The sequence below is a fragment of the Castor canadensis genome, chromosome 4 (genome assembly GCF_047511655.1).
Source record: "Castor canadensis chromosome 4, mCasCan1.hap1v2, whole genome shotgun sequence".
NCBI lineage: Eukaryota > Metazoa > Chordata > Mammalia > Rodentia > Castoridae > Castor > Castor canadensis.
The window spans coordinates 29,875,735-29,890,667 of NC_133389.1; the positions used below are offsets into that span (position 1 = coordinate 29,875,735).

At 44.2% G+C, this 14,933-nt stretch overlaps 1 protein-coding gene across 1 annotated transcript in view; it reads left to right on the forward strand.

Moving 5' to 3' along the window:
• Positions 1-14,933, forward strand: part of Pstpip2 (proline-serine-threonine phosphatase interacting protein 2) — a 71,759-nt gene continuing 56,826 nt past the window's right edge. Inside the window, exon 1 of the mRNA XM_020165054.2 lies at positions 1-169. Coding sequence (XP_020020643.2) covers positions 137-169 — 33 coding nt within the window. The 5' untranslated portion in view covers positions 1-136. The remainder of the gene's footprint in view (positions 170-14,933) is intronic.

Sequence of the window (14,933 nt, forward strand, 5' to 3'; positions counted from 1 at the left end):
GGACCCGGGGACGGCCTCCCAGCGCCACTGTGCAACTCAGAAGTTGTGCCTGACGGCGGGCAGTGACAGTCAGGCCTCCCGGCGCGGACCCTCCGGCTGCACCGACTGTCCTCGGCGCCCACCGCCGCGCGCCGACATGACGGGCTCGCTGTTCAAGGGAAACTTTTGGGTGAGTCGGCTGAGGTCAGCGCCCCAGCGCCGCGCACTCGGTGACCGTGCGCCCAGGGGCTCGGCGGGGCCCAGTCCTCCTGCTCCAGGGCAGATCCATAGCGGACGCCGGGCACTGTGCCCCTGGCCCCGGGCCTCTCTACCCCCGTTGTCGGCGAAGTCCCGGAGGGCAGTCCCCAGAACCCACTTGGTGCTCCACCTGGAGCGCACACTCCCGAGGACATCGACCCCCTATCTCCAGATGAAAACTGAGACCCAAAGAGAGGAGCCACCTGTCTGGCTGAGTTTCGGGTGGTTCCGGGGAGGCTGAGCTGGGCAAGATCTGGGAAGACCTGAGGTGGGGGTGTGTGAGCTTCGCCAGGCTGACAGTGGCAGTCACCTTGGAGTTACCTTTTCCAGGAAACGTACAGCCCAGAGGGGTGCTCTTTGCAGGAGACTTGCCCTGTCTGGCAGCTCCGTTTTTTTTAGCTTCCTTTCCAGCCCATAAGGAGGTCAATGTGTGTGTGACAGCCTAGGAGCTGATGGGGGTGTCTTAGCCACTAGGGCCAGCTCAGTTTGGAGGCAGCAGGTCGTCCTGTCCCCTTCCTCTGTCCAGTCTTCTTCCTCCATCCTGTCACTCCCCAGGTACCTGTCAAGGGTCCATGCCCTCTAGACCTGACCACAGCTGCCAAAGCGCCCAACTTCTCACTTGGGACCCTGCGTGCTCCCTATTTAGCTTCACAGTTGCCTTGCAGGTCCCTCTTCTGTGTGACCTCAGGACAGTTTAGACCCTGTCTTTTTTTTGTGTGTGTGGTACTGGGCTTTGAACTCAGGGCCTTGCACTCTACCACTTGAGCCACTCCACCAGCCCTATTTTGCATTGCCTATTTTCACGATAGGGTCTCCTGAACTCTTTGAACTGGCTTCAAACTGCGATCATCCTGATCTCTGCAGCTGGACTGTCTTATGAGGTCCATTTCACTAGTGGGTTTGAGATTCTCCTGGGGCATTGCCCACCTGTAAGGTGAAAGGCTGTGGTAGCATTATAGAGAGGGTCGATAACCTCACAGGAGGCTTGAGAATTCTTCATGTAGAATGTAGGACTTTGGGGTTCCGTGCAAGGGACTGTTGGAAAAAGTAAGGTGGACTTGCTTCAACCTCTCAAAGTGTGACATCCAGTTTTCAGATCTCAGGGCAAATGTCACTTCTTCTGGGAAGCCTTTTCACCATGCCCTCGAGGCCCTGCTCACACTGCTCAGTTTCTTCATAGCATTTGCCAGTTTATAAATTGGCATCCCACTCTGCACAAACACTTGTGATCACATCCCATGCCTTCTCTCAACACCACCGCTCCTTGACATGCAATGAGTCCTCACCCAATATTTGTTGAAACAGTCACGTGAGTCTGAAGGCCAACAGGGAGTGTGACTTGATGAAAGCTGCATCCTCCATCCTCAGAGGCCCCAGCCCCCCAACCGTTTCATACATGTCCTTGTAGGAATGGTCATGGGAGGGGCCTTATGAGGTCTGGGTTGAGAGTTAGAAGTTGGGTGAAGGTCTTGGGCAGAGAACTTTCTGGACTTATACTTTCAGAAATTGCTGTAGATCCTAAGTGACAGATTGCAAAGATATCTTCCATCTCTAATTTCCTGTGAACATTTCTATTGAATTATAAAAATAAAGACTACTGTCATTATTTTTTATCTTTGGTGGTGCTGGGGTTTGAACTCAGGGCTTCACACTTGCTAGGCAGGTGCTCCACCGCTTGAGCTACTCCTCCAGCCCTTTTTTTGTGCTGGGTATTTTTGAGGTAGGGTTTCACGAACTATTTGCCAGGGTAGGCTTCGAACTCAATCCTTCTGATCTCTGCTTCCTGAGTAGCTAGAATTACAGGCGTGAGCCACCCACACCTGGCTCACTATTGTACACAGATGGTGTCAAGCACCGCTCTAAATGCTTTACACACACTACTCAGTTAAGCCTTCCAACTACCTACAGATGAGGAAACTGAGCAGCCAGAACTTGAGAGAAAGGGGGCAGAGGGGACCTGTTGGGGACTGAAGGGCTGCCTGCTGGGTGTTCACTTTCTCAGCAAGTAAGTTGGGCACATAGAGCCAAGTGATGGCAATAACATTCTTATTTCAAGGATGAAAGGTTGTGACAGAAAAAGGGAGAAAACTTTGCATACACAGGTGGGCACGGGCTTGCTAGACTTAATACATAGTCATGAAATACTTTTTCTGTATAAAGTGTTCTAATGGAGGCAGCATTTACAGGGGTAAAATCACCACGTGTAGCAAGCTTGGTTAAGGTGGACAGACATCTCATAAGGAAGTGAAGTGGGGAGGGAAGCTTTTGGCCTTGACCACTCCTTCCCAAGACTATGGAGGAGGGAAGGGCTGGGAGTGGGGAGTGTCCAGCAGAGGCTAGGAAAACTGGACCAGAGTTAGAGCAGTCTATTCCAGAAAGGACACCATGGGGAGGGGAAAGACGGGGAGGGAGAAACCGCAGAGAGAAAATGGGTCAAAGCCACAGGCCAGGGAATCAATTAAAGGTGAACAGTAGAGGGAAGAAAAGTGGGGCTGGAGCAGACTCTGTAGAAAGGGAACTGGAGAATGAAGTGTGGGCCCCCGAAATCAGGAAGTCAGCAGGAGGAACTGGTTTGTAGAGACAGAAGAAGGAGGAGGCAGAAGTGATATTAAGAGTATTTATTCAGGTGTAGCACCTGCAAGGACCAAGGCAAGCAGAGTGCAAGGCTCCCCTCTGCCTCAGCTCCCATCTTTTCACACCAGGCCAGGGTACGGGGAGAAGACAGGGTGCCAGGCACAGGGTTTGGAATTCTAATATTTGAACAACCAGTGCGCACATGACAGTGGGTTCTCTTATGTCTGTTGCATTCTGGGCTTGAGGGGCTGGTAGAGGAGCTCTTTCCCTGGGAAAGGGTATCCAGGTCAATGCTTGGAATAGCATGAAGGATAAGGGAGTCATCAGCTGTCAGCAGGGATTCTGAGCTGGACTGGCCTTTATTAGCTGGGTGACATTGTGCAGGCTACTGAACCTCTCCACCACGGTAGCCATTTTTCCATTCATAAAATTGGGAATAATACCAGTGTTTACCCCATAGGACTCTTGCAAGGATTAAACAAGAGAGTTTGGGCTGGCAGGCTAGGTGGTAGAGCACCTGCCTAGCAAGTGTGAGGCCCTGAGTTCAAACCCCAGTACTCGGTATTACTGAGAGAGAGAGAGAGAGAGAGAGAGAGAGAGAGAGAGAGAGAGAGAGAAAGAGAGAGTTAGTTTACTCCAGTGTCTGGCACATAGTGAGCACCTGTAACAGTTAGTTATTGTTATCATCAGCACAGGTGACAGTTAGATGACAAAGAATGAAGAGATAAGAAGTACAAAAAGAAGCCCTTTAGATGAATGACTGTTTCAGGAGAAGCAAGGGGACAGAGACAGAGAGGCAAGGATAAATGACTACAATCAGGAGAGAGCCATCAAAGGCAAGAGAGGGAAGCTCTAGAAAGTTGAAAGGCTCATGGTTAAACTCAAAAGGGAAATTCGCTATTCTTTGGAACTGACTTTTCCTATTAGTGCACACTTCAGTATCTCTTGTCTTCCACCCTTCCCTATGTGTAACTTCTTTGTGGCCAGTTGGTTAAGCAGTGCTGTGTAATTTATCTTGGTTAACTTTGATGGTTCCTCATCAGAATAGCACAGTGACCAGTGATGTGGTTTCCAGTGCTCTAGGGGAATGGCTGGGCCACCATGGAGGAAAATATTCCAGTCTCTGGCATAATCAACACCGTGTTCTTCAGATGTGGGTGTGCTCAGGGACAAGTGCCTTTAGATGTGTGCATGCACAGGTGACTGCAGAACCTGTTCCAGAAGAGCTAGGTGAAAGCAGGGTTCTCCTACCCAGGGGATTTCCAGGTGCTTCACTTGAATAGAGCCTCAACATGTCTCTGAACCGCCTTCCTAGGTTCTGAGGCTCTAGGCTCAGACCATCTTCCTAGTTGCTGTTAGCACCCAGCACTTGCAGTGGGTGGGGCGCCTCTTTCTTCCTGGGGATTGACCAGGCGAAGTCTTGAGGCCCCCTGACTAGCTCGTGATAGAGGGCTGTCTCTCTGGTCCAAATCTTTGGCCAGATCAGAATCTTGTTGTTCTGGGATTTATCAGAGTGGAGTCATTGCTGCATCTGGCTTGCTCAATGACTCTTTTCTATTCAGTGATACAGATCAGCAGGGGAGCTTGATTTGCTTTTTTAAAAAGAAATTCTTTTTGTGTGGTCTTTGGATTTGAACTCAGGGCTTTACAGTTGCTGTGTAGGTGCTCTACTGCTTGAGCCTCGTCCCCAGCCCTTTTCTTTTTTTAAATGTGGAGAAAACAAGTTACGAACAGCTTCTCCATACTGACCCATTTGCTATTTTACACAATGGTTAGGCTGTTGCTCTAATTTTTTATTTAGTTTTTATTTTTATACTTCTGGTTTTCTTTGAGATAGGGTCCGGGATGGCTTGGAACTCACTATGTAGCACATTTATTTATTTGTGGTACTGGAGCTTGAACTCAGAGCCTTCACCTTGAGCCACTCCATCAGCCCTATTTTTGTGAAGGGTTTTTGAGATAGGGTCTCACAAATTATTTGCCCAGCCTGGCTTCAAATGTCCATCCTCCTGATCTCTGCTTCCTAAGTAGCTAGGATTATAGGTGTGAGCCATTGGCACCCAGCTTACCTCCAACATTTTATTTTATATATTGCTATCTACTTTTCCTAACAATTCTTTAAAAAACATAAGAGGTACAACTATTATCTTCCTGTTTGGCATGTATGTGTAGTTGCCAGGTTTTTTTGTTTGTTTTTTGTTTTTTTAGTAAAAAATAACATGATGCACATTTTCCTGTAAGGGATTTAAAATTTGGATTCCTTAGACATCTATTTCTGGAACCACACGATAGAACTTGTCTCTGCCCAGTGTTGCTGTTTCTCCAACATGATCGCCCTCGGCCTTTCCACAGTGTTAATTTCATACCTTTTCTACTTGAACCTCCACTCCCTCCCACATGATCGCATCTCCACCTCATTAAGTAACCAGACACCAGCCTGAGAAGTCTCCCCTATCTCCTGTATAAATAGGATTAAGCTTGGCTGAGAAATAGAAAAGCCCCAACATCAGTGACCTAAACAAGGAAAATGTTTATTTCTCTCACTCACAAGTCCTTAGCCAGCTCTTCCAGGGATCGCATGGTCACTCATGATGTCAGGACCCAACTTCTGTCTGGCTTCTCCTGTGGCACCCAGTCCAGTGCCTGGCAGGTGATAGAGCCACAGTGATACTTGGGGAGCAACTGAAATAGTGTTAATGGCAAGACATTTTAAAGGTTTGATATATAGAACCAAACCATTTCTGGATGGGTAGACATAGTCTGGGTGTTCCCAATAATATCTGAAGAGACTAGTTTCACCATATCACTTGTGATCATTATGTTTTTGTGCCCTTTAATAAGCGAAAACTGGTACTTTATTCAATTTGCATTTTTATTACCAGGGAGAGCAAACATTTGTTTATTGTTGTATTTCTTTGTTTACAAATGGTTGTGTTTCCTTCCTCATACTTTTCTTATAAATTTATAAACTATTTAAAAAGATTAAAGACATTCTTTGTCATTTACTTCACTCATTTGCATACATATTCTTATGTATACATATATGTAAAAATATGTGTAGATGTGTGGAATTCACAGTGCCTAACATCCTATTTGGGCCTGGGGCAGCGAAGGGCAGTTTGTAGGGCCTTGGGCTTTTGCATTGGACATTCCTGGGTTTTTTGCTTGTTGGATTGTGTTTTGGTGGCACTGGGGTTTGAATTTAGGGCCTCATGCTTGCTAGGCAGGGATTCTACCACTTGAGCCACTCTGCCAGGCCTTTTTTTATGTTGGGAATTTTTGAGATAGGGTCTCCTGAACTATTTTCCAGGTCTGGCCTTGAACCATGATCTGCCTGAACTCTGCCTCATTCCTGGTTTGAATTCCAGCTCTGCTCCTTGCAGGCTGAGGGATGTACCCTTGTTCCAATTATTCAACCTTCTCAAGATGTATCTTCATCTGCAAAATGATGGATTGGCTAGAACATGTATTTTGAAGACATTTTTTTCAGTCACCTTCATTGTATTGTATGAGATTGCATCTATTACACGTCAAGGTTCAAAAAATCCTCTCTGCTCTGATAAATATGTGAAATTTTTGAGCTTTCCTATAGTCCGAGTTACTCAGTGTTTAAGTATGAGTGCTTATGTGTGCTGACATTTTCAGAAGTCAGACATCTATGTGGACCTGCAAAGTCAGGGCAAGTCTGATGCCTGCCCTCAGGGGCCTAAGCATTTGTAAAAGGGCAAATTAGTGTGACACTAATAGAAACAGGCTAATCTCCTTCCCCTCAGGCTAACAGGAGTGTTTAGCCTGGCGAGATTATGAAGTAGGTCTGGCAGGGTGAGCGCAATGGGGTGCTTACCAGTCTGTGCAGAGTCTAAAGTGCAACGAGCATGCAACAAGATGGGGAGTTGAAATGGCATAGAGCTGGAGATTTGAATAAACTGCTTTGGATAGGGGAACTGAGATGGCAGTCCTAGCTAAGGCCGTGTCCTCTAGGGAGCAGGATCCCGGTTAACTTTTGGGCTTGGTTTTGCTGAGTGATGGGTGTAAACTGAAATGCCAGAAAGTTGCCATGATAGTCCTGCCTTATACATGCTTTTTCTTTCTGAGGTTTGAGTTACCTATGACCAACTGCAATCCAAAAATATAAATGGAAGTTTCCAGAAATAAGCTTTTTTTTTGTTTGTTTTTGTTTTTTTTGACTGCACCCGGACTTGAACTCAGGGTCTCAACATCTAGGCTGACCTACTCTGCCTGCCTTTTATTGTGATGGGTTTTTTTTCAGGATAGGATCTCAGGAGTTATTTACCTGGGGATGGCTTCTGACCGCAGTCTTCCTGATCTCTGACTCCTGAGTAGCTAGGATTAAAGGTGTGAGCTACTGGTGCCTTGCAATTCATCAGTTTTAAATTGCACACCCTTCTGAGTAGTGTGATGAACTCTCAAGCCATCTCACTGTGTCCTGCCTGTGTCCACTCTATCCACATGGTATACATTGCTCTCCCATTAGTTACTTATGTATTCACTACTCGCCCATCAGTAACTATTTTGATTATCAGATCAACTGTAAACATACTTGTGTTTAAGTAACCTTATTTTACTTAACGATGACTCCAAAGCATGGGGTAGCACTGTTGGCAATCAGATGTGATGAAAAGAAGTTATGTTAACTAAAAAAGCAAAAGTACAATAAAATACTTTGAGAGAGACCACATTTACATTACTTTTATGACAGTATATTATTATAATTGTCCTATTTTGTTGTTAGTTATTTTTGTTAATCTCCTATTGTGCCTAATTTATAAATTGAACTTTTTAATAGGTATGTATGCAGATTTAAAAAACTAGTATATACAGGACTGGGTTCTCCCTGTGGTTTGGGACATCCACTGAAGGTACCCCTGAGGGGTACATTGTAAGGAGACTATTGAACTATTTAAAGACTAGCCATTGGAAGTGACAGGTTCATAAGTGGCCATAAATATCTAAAAAGTCTAGAAATGCAGGAGTCTAAATCTCTTTTCTGCCCCAAGTCTTGGTGGCTCCAGCTCTGGGAATCCACTCCAAGGATATACTCCTGGTTATCAAATACAGACACTTTTCTCCATCCCGGGAGATTCAGATCCTGCCCTATGAGACTTGAATTAGGGGTGCAAAAACACCTCAGTTCTGAGGAATAAAGAGCAGCTACATTGGGCCTTTGTCAGCACTTCTGCTGATGGCTGGGTCTGGGTGCTGTGGACCAGGCCTATAGCCTGTCTGTTCCAAGTCGGGCCTCCTTGTCCACCTGTCTTATGTTAGTATCCAGCTGTTCAAGCAGGATTTCCATCCGATTGGTCGACTTTGACTCTGACCAGCCACAGCCCTGGCTACTCTCTTGGCTTACTGGCCTCTCCCTTGACTGACACAGACTGGAATCTCTCTTCCCTGCAGTGTAGGAGGGCATCTGTAGACAGAACTTCATGCCCCTCCCCCTCCCACCCATCCACTGTCCTCAGCTCCAAGTCAAAGGGAAATGATGAGCTACAGATTAAAGGAAACTGCCTGTGAGAGCCTGGCCCCTCTCTGCAGAAACTAAGGTGAAGGGCACCAAGGCCAAAGGGCTCAGCAAGCTAGAGGCCTATCCTTCTGCTCTGAGAGGGCCAGGAAATGAGTCCTGTGGGCGAGGCTTCAGATGGAGAAGCTGGAAGCCTGGAAAAGAGCAGGACCCTGGAAAGTCTGAGTGTACAAAGACTGCAGTCATTCAGGAGGCTGAAAGAACAGGATGTGTGGAGGGCGAAGCCACCAGCCAAGGGCAGCCACAGCCCTCCTGGTCCTGGCTGATGTCACTTGAGGTCTACACACTAGTCTACTTAGTATGTGAATGGTTGTCCAAGCCACCCAGCTTCCTATCCTGCAATTGAGTTTCCTGGCCTGCAGTGAGGACAGTAAGGTTGACAAGCCCGGCCTAGGACCACAGTGTGCCTCAGTGATAAAGCGTGTCCTTGTGTGCTACAGAGGAGGCATTGTGGGTAATGATCGTGGGGTATGTCAATGGTGCAGTTAAATTGATCTTAAAAATTGAGCCAATGAATGAAAACATGAATAGAATCACTTTTAAAATTTAAGGAATGATTAGAACAAGTGAAATTTAGTTCCCAATCTCTAAAAATTATGATTTTAAAATAAGTTTAGGAGAGATATTTTAGTAATATGTTAATATTATAAAGATATTGAAATTATAATTTAAAACAAGCACCAAGAAAGATATTTTTATAATGTTAACTGAAAAAGAAAGTTATTAACCAAATTGTAAAATAAGACATCACTTTCTTTTAAAAAATACGGACAGTGCTGATAGAGTGGCTCAGGTGGTAAGGTGCCTTCCTAGCAAGCATGAGGCTCTGAGTTCAAACCCCAGTACTGCCAAAAAAAAAAAAAACAAGAACATGGACACAGTCATATGCCATTAGGAAAATATCTGGGAGTTGCACAGAAAATACTAACCATAGTTTCCTCTTGGATTTTAGGCAACCTGAAAAATGTAATTGCTTTTTTTTAATAAAAAATTAAGAATTTTTCCCCTAAATGATTTTAAAAAATGAACAAGTACATCTGTTTAGTACATACAATAAAAGTGTCAAACCCAGATAGAAGAGAACTAGCCTGCAAGGCAGAGGCCTGGCCACCTGTCCATGCCAAGGCAAGGCCTTTCCCTTTAAGACATCTGGGATCTCACCTAGCTGGTGATGGGATCCAGTCCACTGACAAGGATCCCTGTTGCCAGACCCCTCCTCACTGCCCTGGCCTTTAAGCAGAGAGAGCGGCTTCTCTGGAGCCCATTTGTTTTTAATTATTCTTAGTACTATAAAAAAGTAAGAATGTGGGCTGTGGGTGTGGCTCAAGTGGTAGCATGCCTAAGACCCTGAGTTCAAACCCCAGTATGGCAAAAAAAAAAAAAAAGTAGGAATGTAACATAAATTGGCAAAACAACATAGATGTAAATATAATTAAAAAAAAACATAAAAGCCTCTGTCTCTGGGGTAATTTAGTTATAGAGTATCTTTCCAGAAGTGCTTCCATGTATATCTACATATTTCTCCAGTGTGAGATTTTTATTTATTTATTTAGAGACGGGGTCTTGCTAGGTAGCCTAGGCTGGCCTGGAATTCTCAATCTTTCTGCTTCAGCCTTCTGAGGGCTGGGATGATGTGTGTGCACCAAGGCCAGGTCAATGTGAGATTTTGAGGAAGTGTATTTATTATCATGGTAAAGAATGGCAGGTCATAAAGCCAGCCTTTCCCCCAATCCAGCATTTTGCATATATTTTAAAGTATATAAATGGAAGTATATAAATGGAAGTATGGAAGTTAATTCCGTTTTTTTTTTTTTTGAGGTTATTGGTGATTTTGACTTTCTTTTTTTTTTTTTTTGCCCATGTGTTCATTGTAGAATAATCAGATAGTCTATAAGTTTAAAAAACCTTTAAGTGCCCCAAGAAACATAGTGGTGAAGTCGTGCATCTTTATGTGACTGAGTGAGCTACCTTTACAGGGAGGTCCCTGTGATGGGAGGGGTCTCTACTGAGCAGTAGGAAGGAGGCAGGGCCAGGATGAGGGTGAGGCACTGGACTTGGGTTTAAAATTTTTTTTGCGGGGGGGACAAAAGTCCCCTCAGTAATCACTATAAATAATTCTTTAGTGAAATATATGTACACACACATATATATATATATATATATGTATATATATATATATTTGTGATACTGGAGCTGGAAATTAGGGCTTTGCACAAGTAAGGAAAGTGCTCTGCCACTGAGCTAATCCCGGGCCCACTATGCAGTATCTTTAAAAGTCAAAGCTGAAGAAAAAGGAAAAACTCACGGTGAACAAATGTCTGAATTTCTAAGAAAGAGTTCAGGCCTCACTTGCCCCACCAATAAGGATCAGTGGTCTGTGCTGTGAAGAGTGGGCGGTGTGTGCTAGTCCTTTCCAGAAGCCACCCTGGTGAGGAAGCCCTTGAAGCAAGAAAGATGCAGTGAAGAGATTCACTGGGCCTTCCCTTGGCATAGAAACTTGTCTCATTTCTCCATCTTTTTCCTTATCCTGCCTTAAAAGTGATCTAATTCACAAATGAGAATAAAAGTGAATTGGAAAACCATGGGACATGTAATAAAAATTCAGATTACAACAGTATTAGGATTATAATTTTCATCCATCAAATAGCAAGATACACACACACACACACACACACACACACACACACATGCACATGCCTTACCCTGGGGAAGAGGAAGGAGCAGTTAGGCAGGCTGGTAAACTTTTGGACTTGTTTTGGCTACATGCTTTATCAGCCTTAAAAATCCTGAGTGCTGGTTTACTAATTATTTTCCTAGGAATCAAGCCTAAGAGAACATTTCAAATACGGGAAAAACCCAACTTGTCAAAAATGTGTACGTTGCAGTGTTATTTATTCAGGTAGTATGGGGTTTAGAACTCAGGGCTTTGTGCTTGCTAGGCAGGTACTCTGTTGCTTGAGCCATCCCTCCAACCCTTTTTTTCCCTGGTTATTTTGGAGATAGGGTCTCACTTTTTGCCTCTGCCTTCCTTGAGAGTGATCTTGCTATTTTAGTTCCCTGCCAATAACTGGGATGACAGGTGCACGCCATCACATCCAGCTTTTTTTCGTTGAGACAGGGTATTCTGACCTTTTTTTTTTTTTTTTGCCTCAGCTAATCTAGAACCACAATCCTCCCAATCTCAGCTTCCCATGTAGCTAGGATTACAGATGTAATCCTGCTTGCAGCATTATTTATATTTACAAAATGTCTGGAATAGTCTGGATTAGTTAAGTGCTGATTTTTATCCTATGACACCAACAATCATAGAAAGAGGACAAAAGAAAGTATCATAAAGAGCCATCTGCCTGGGGTCTCATGCCCAGAGGAAGCTTGTTGTAGGGATTCTTACTCAAAGCCACCCTCCTGAGTGGTGTAGAAACTATTATTTCCTGCTTCCTGAAACTCCCACCCCAGCACATCTTATGTTTTACATAATAGACACCAAAATTCAAATCTAAACAAAATAACCACAATTCATCCCTGACTTTCCACCTACTGCATTCCAGAATTCAGGTTTCCAGAATGTCCCCTTCTGTGTGGCTACATCTCACTAGCTCTGGCAATGCCGGGCTCCTCTGTGCCCCTACAGGGAACTCTGTATTTCTGCCATGTTACCGATTGCTTGGTGCAGTCCTGGAGGCTTAGTGGTCCAGGCTTTGGCCCTGCTTGGCTATACTGTTGCTGTTCTACCTTGGACTGTTGGTATAACTTCTCTGAGTCTCTGTGTCTGTGCTGTAACATTTAGATGATAACATCTGTCACAGGTGGGGTAAAAAGCTGTGGTTTTTATTGGGGATTGTGCTAGATGTGATACCAGATTTTGGGAGCTAATGTGTGGAGCTCCTGGGAGCCAAATAATTAAGGATGTTGATAATTGCAGTGAGAGGGAATACATGGAGTGTATGAGTTGCCTATTGCTGCTGTAACAAATCAGCACAAATTTAGTGGCTTAAAACAACACGAATTTATCTTACAGCTTTTTTTTTTCTCCTTCAATGCTGGGGATTAAATCCAGGGCCTCCTGCATGCTTTTCAGCCCATCCTACAGATCTGGGCATCAGAAATCTCTCTGGGCTAAAATCAAGGTGTCTGGAGGGCTGTGTTCTTTGGAGAGGACTGGAGGAGAGGATCAAGGGAAGAATCAGTTCCTTGCTTTCCAGATTTTCGAATCCACCTACATGACATGGCACAGGGGCCTCTTTCATTTTCAAAACCAGCAATCACTTTACTTTGCTTCTCTGGGTCCTAAGGAGCCCCTGTGAGTACATTGGGTCACTTGGATAATCTAGGATGCCTTCCCCATCCCCAAATCCTTAATTTAACCATGCTTGCAAAAATCCCTTTTGTTGTGTAAAGTAACATATTCACTAACTTCAGAGGTTAGCACATCCTTTGGGGGGGGGGGGAGGGTTGTTATCTGCTTGCCACATTGGGTAACTGGATGGAGAATTACTGATGTGAAGGGGCGAATTGATCATGGGTGACTTCTCTGAGGAGACGAAAGGCTTGATGAGAGATAAAGTCCATCCAGTTTTATGAATGACTGGGAGGAGAGGAAGGAGACTGGTGAGGCTGGAAAGAGCCCGGTGTGTGGAGGAACAGACAGGTGTGTGTGTCTTCAGTAGGAAGCAGACCAAGCTGTTGACCATCAGTTTGAGAAAAGCTGATTTGCTGAAATGGTCAGGTCATTTAGAAAGCTAAAACATGCAGTTACCTCGTTTTCAACAATTTTTAAAAGTTAATAGGTCTTGGGGACTGTTTGGGGAGGGGAACCGAAAGGAGGGAGAATGGAGAAAGAGTGTGGTACATGATCATATATATGTGTGAAAATGAAATAATGAACCCACGAAGAACTGTTAAGAAGGTGGGTGTTAAGAAAGAGTAATAAAGATACAGTGAATTTAATCAAAGTACATTATGTCCATGTGTGTTAATATCACAATGAAACCCCTTTGTACAATTATTTTATGCTAATAAAAATTTTTTAAATCTCATTTAACAGCCAAAGTTAATAGGTCTTACTATTTAGAGGAACTTTGGGTTTACAGGAACATTTAACAAAAGTACAGATTTTTCATATGTCCACATCCTCTTTTGTTACTATCTAGCATTAATTAGCATGCTATCTTTGTTACAATTGCACTAATTTTTTTTTTTCTGTGCTGGGGTCTGAACTCAGAGCCTACACCTTGAGCCACTCCACCAGCCGTTTTTTTTGTGATGGCTGTTTTCAAGATAGGGTCTCATCAACTATTTGCCTGGGCTGGCTTCAAAACATGATCCTCCTCATCTCTGCCTCCCGAGTAGCAAGGATTACAGGAGTGAGCCTCCAGTGTCCGGCTACAATTGCACTAATTTAGTATGGTTTGTAGTTTACATTAGGGATCACTTTTTGTGTTATATGGGTTTTGGCAAAAGAATAATTATGTATCCACCATCATAACATCAAAAGGAATAGTTTTACCTAAAATTCACCTGTGCTTCCCCTACTCATCCCTTCCTTGCTCTCCTGAATCTCTGGCAACCACTGACGATTTCACTGTGTCTGTAGCTTTACCTTTTCCAGAAGGTCATGTAGCTGAAGTCATACAGTGTGCAGCCTTTTTACACTGATTTCTTTCACTTAGCAATCAATATGGATTTAAGCTGGGTGTCGGTGACTCACGCCTGTAATCCTAGCTACTTAGGAAGTAGAGATCAGGAGGATCAAGGTTTGAAGCCAGGCCAGGCAAATAGTTCATGAGACCCTATCTTGAAAAAACCCATCACAAAAACAGGGCTGGTGGAGTGGCTCAAGGTGAAGGCCCTGAGTTCAAGCCCTAGTACCTCAAAAAAAAGATTCCTCTGTATTTTGGTGGCTAGATAGCTCCTTCCTTCCTCTCTCCCTCCCTGTCTGCCTTCCTTCCTTTCTTCCTTGCAGTACTGAGGTTTGAACTCAGGGTCTCTGCTTTCTAGGTAGGTGCTCTATCACTTGAGCCACACCCCCAGCTTTTTTTGGTTTTATTTTTCAGATAGGGTTTTGTGCTTTTTGCCTGTGGCTGGCCTCACACTGCAATCCTCTTACACCTCCCACATAGTTGGATTAGAGACATGAACCATGGCTTGTTTGCCGAGATTGGGGGAGAGGGGTCTCACAAACGTTTTGTCTGGGCTGGTTTTGAACTGAAAACTTTCCTGATCTCCAACTTCCCAGCAGCCTGGATTACAGACATGAACAACTATAACTGACCCTAAACAGTTCATTTCTTCCTATCACTGATAATATTCCGTTGTATAGGTATGCCACAGTTTATTTATGTATTTACCTATTGAAGAGTATCTTGGTTGCCTCCAAATTTTTGCTGCTATAAACATTCACGTGCCAATTCTTGTGGACACAAGTTTTCAACTTAATTTAGTTGAGGTGTAGTTTCGACAGATGAAATTTCCTGGTCTAGCTCAGTCATATGTGTTTCACTTTTTCTGTTATTAGGATGCATTAATAGTTCAAGGGGGATCCATTGTGATAATTCCGTATGTTTCACTTCTAAGATGCCTG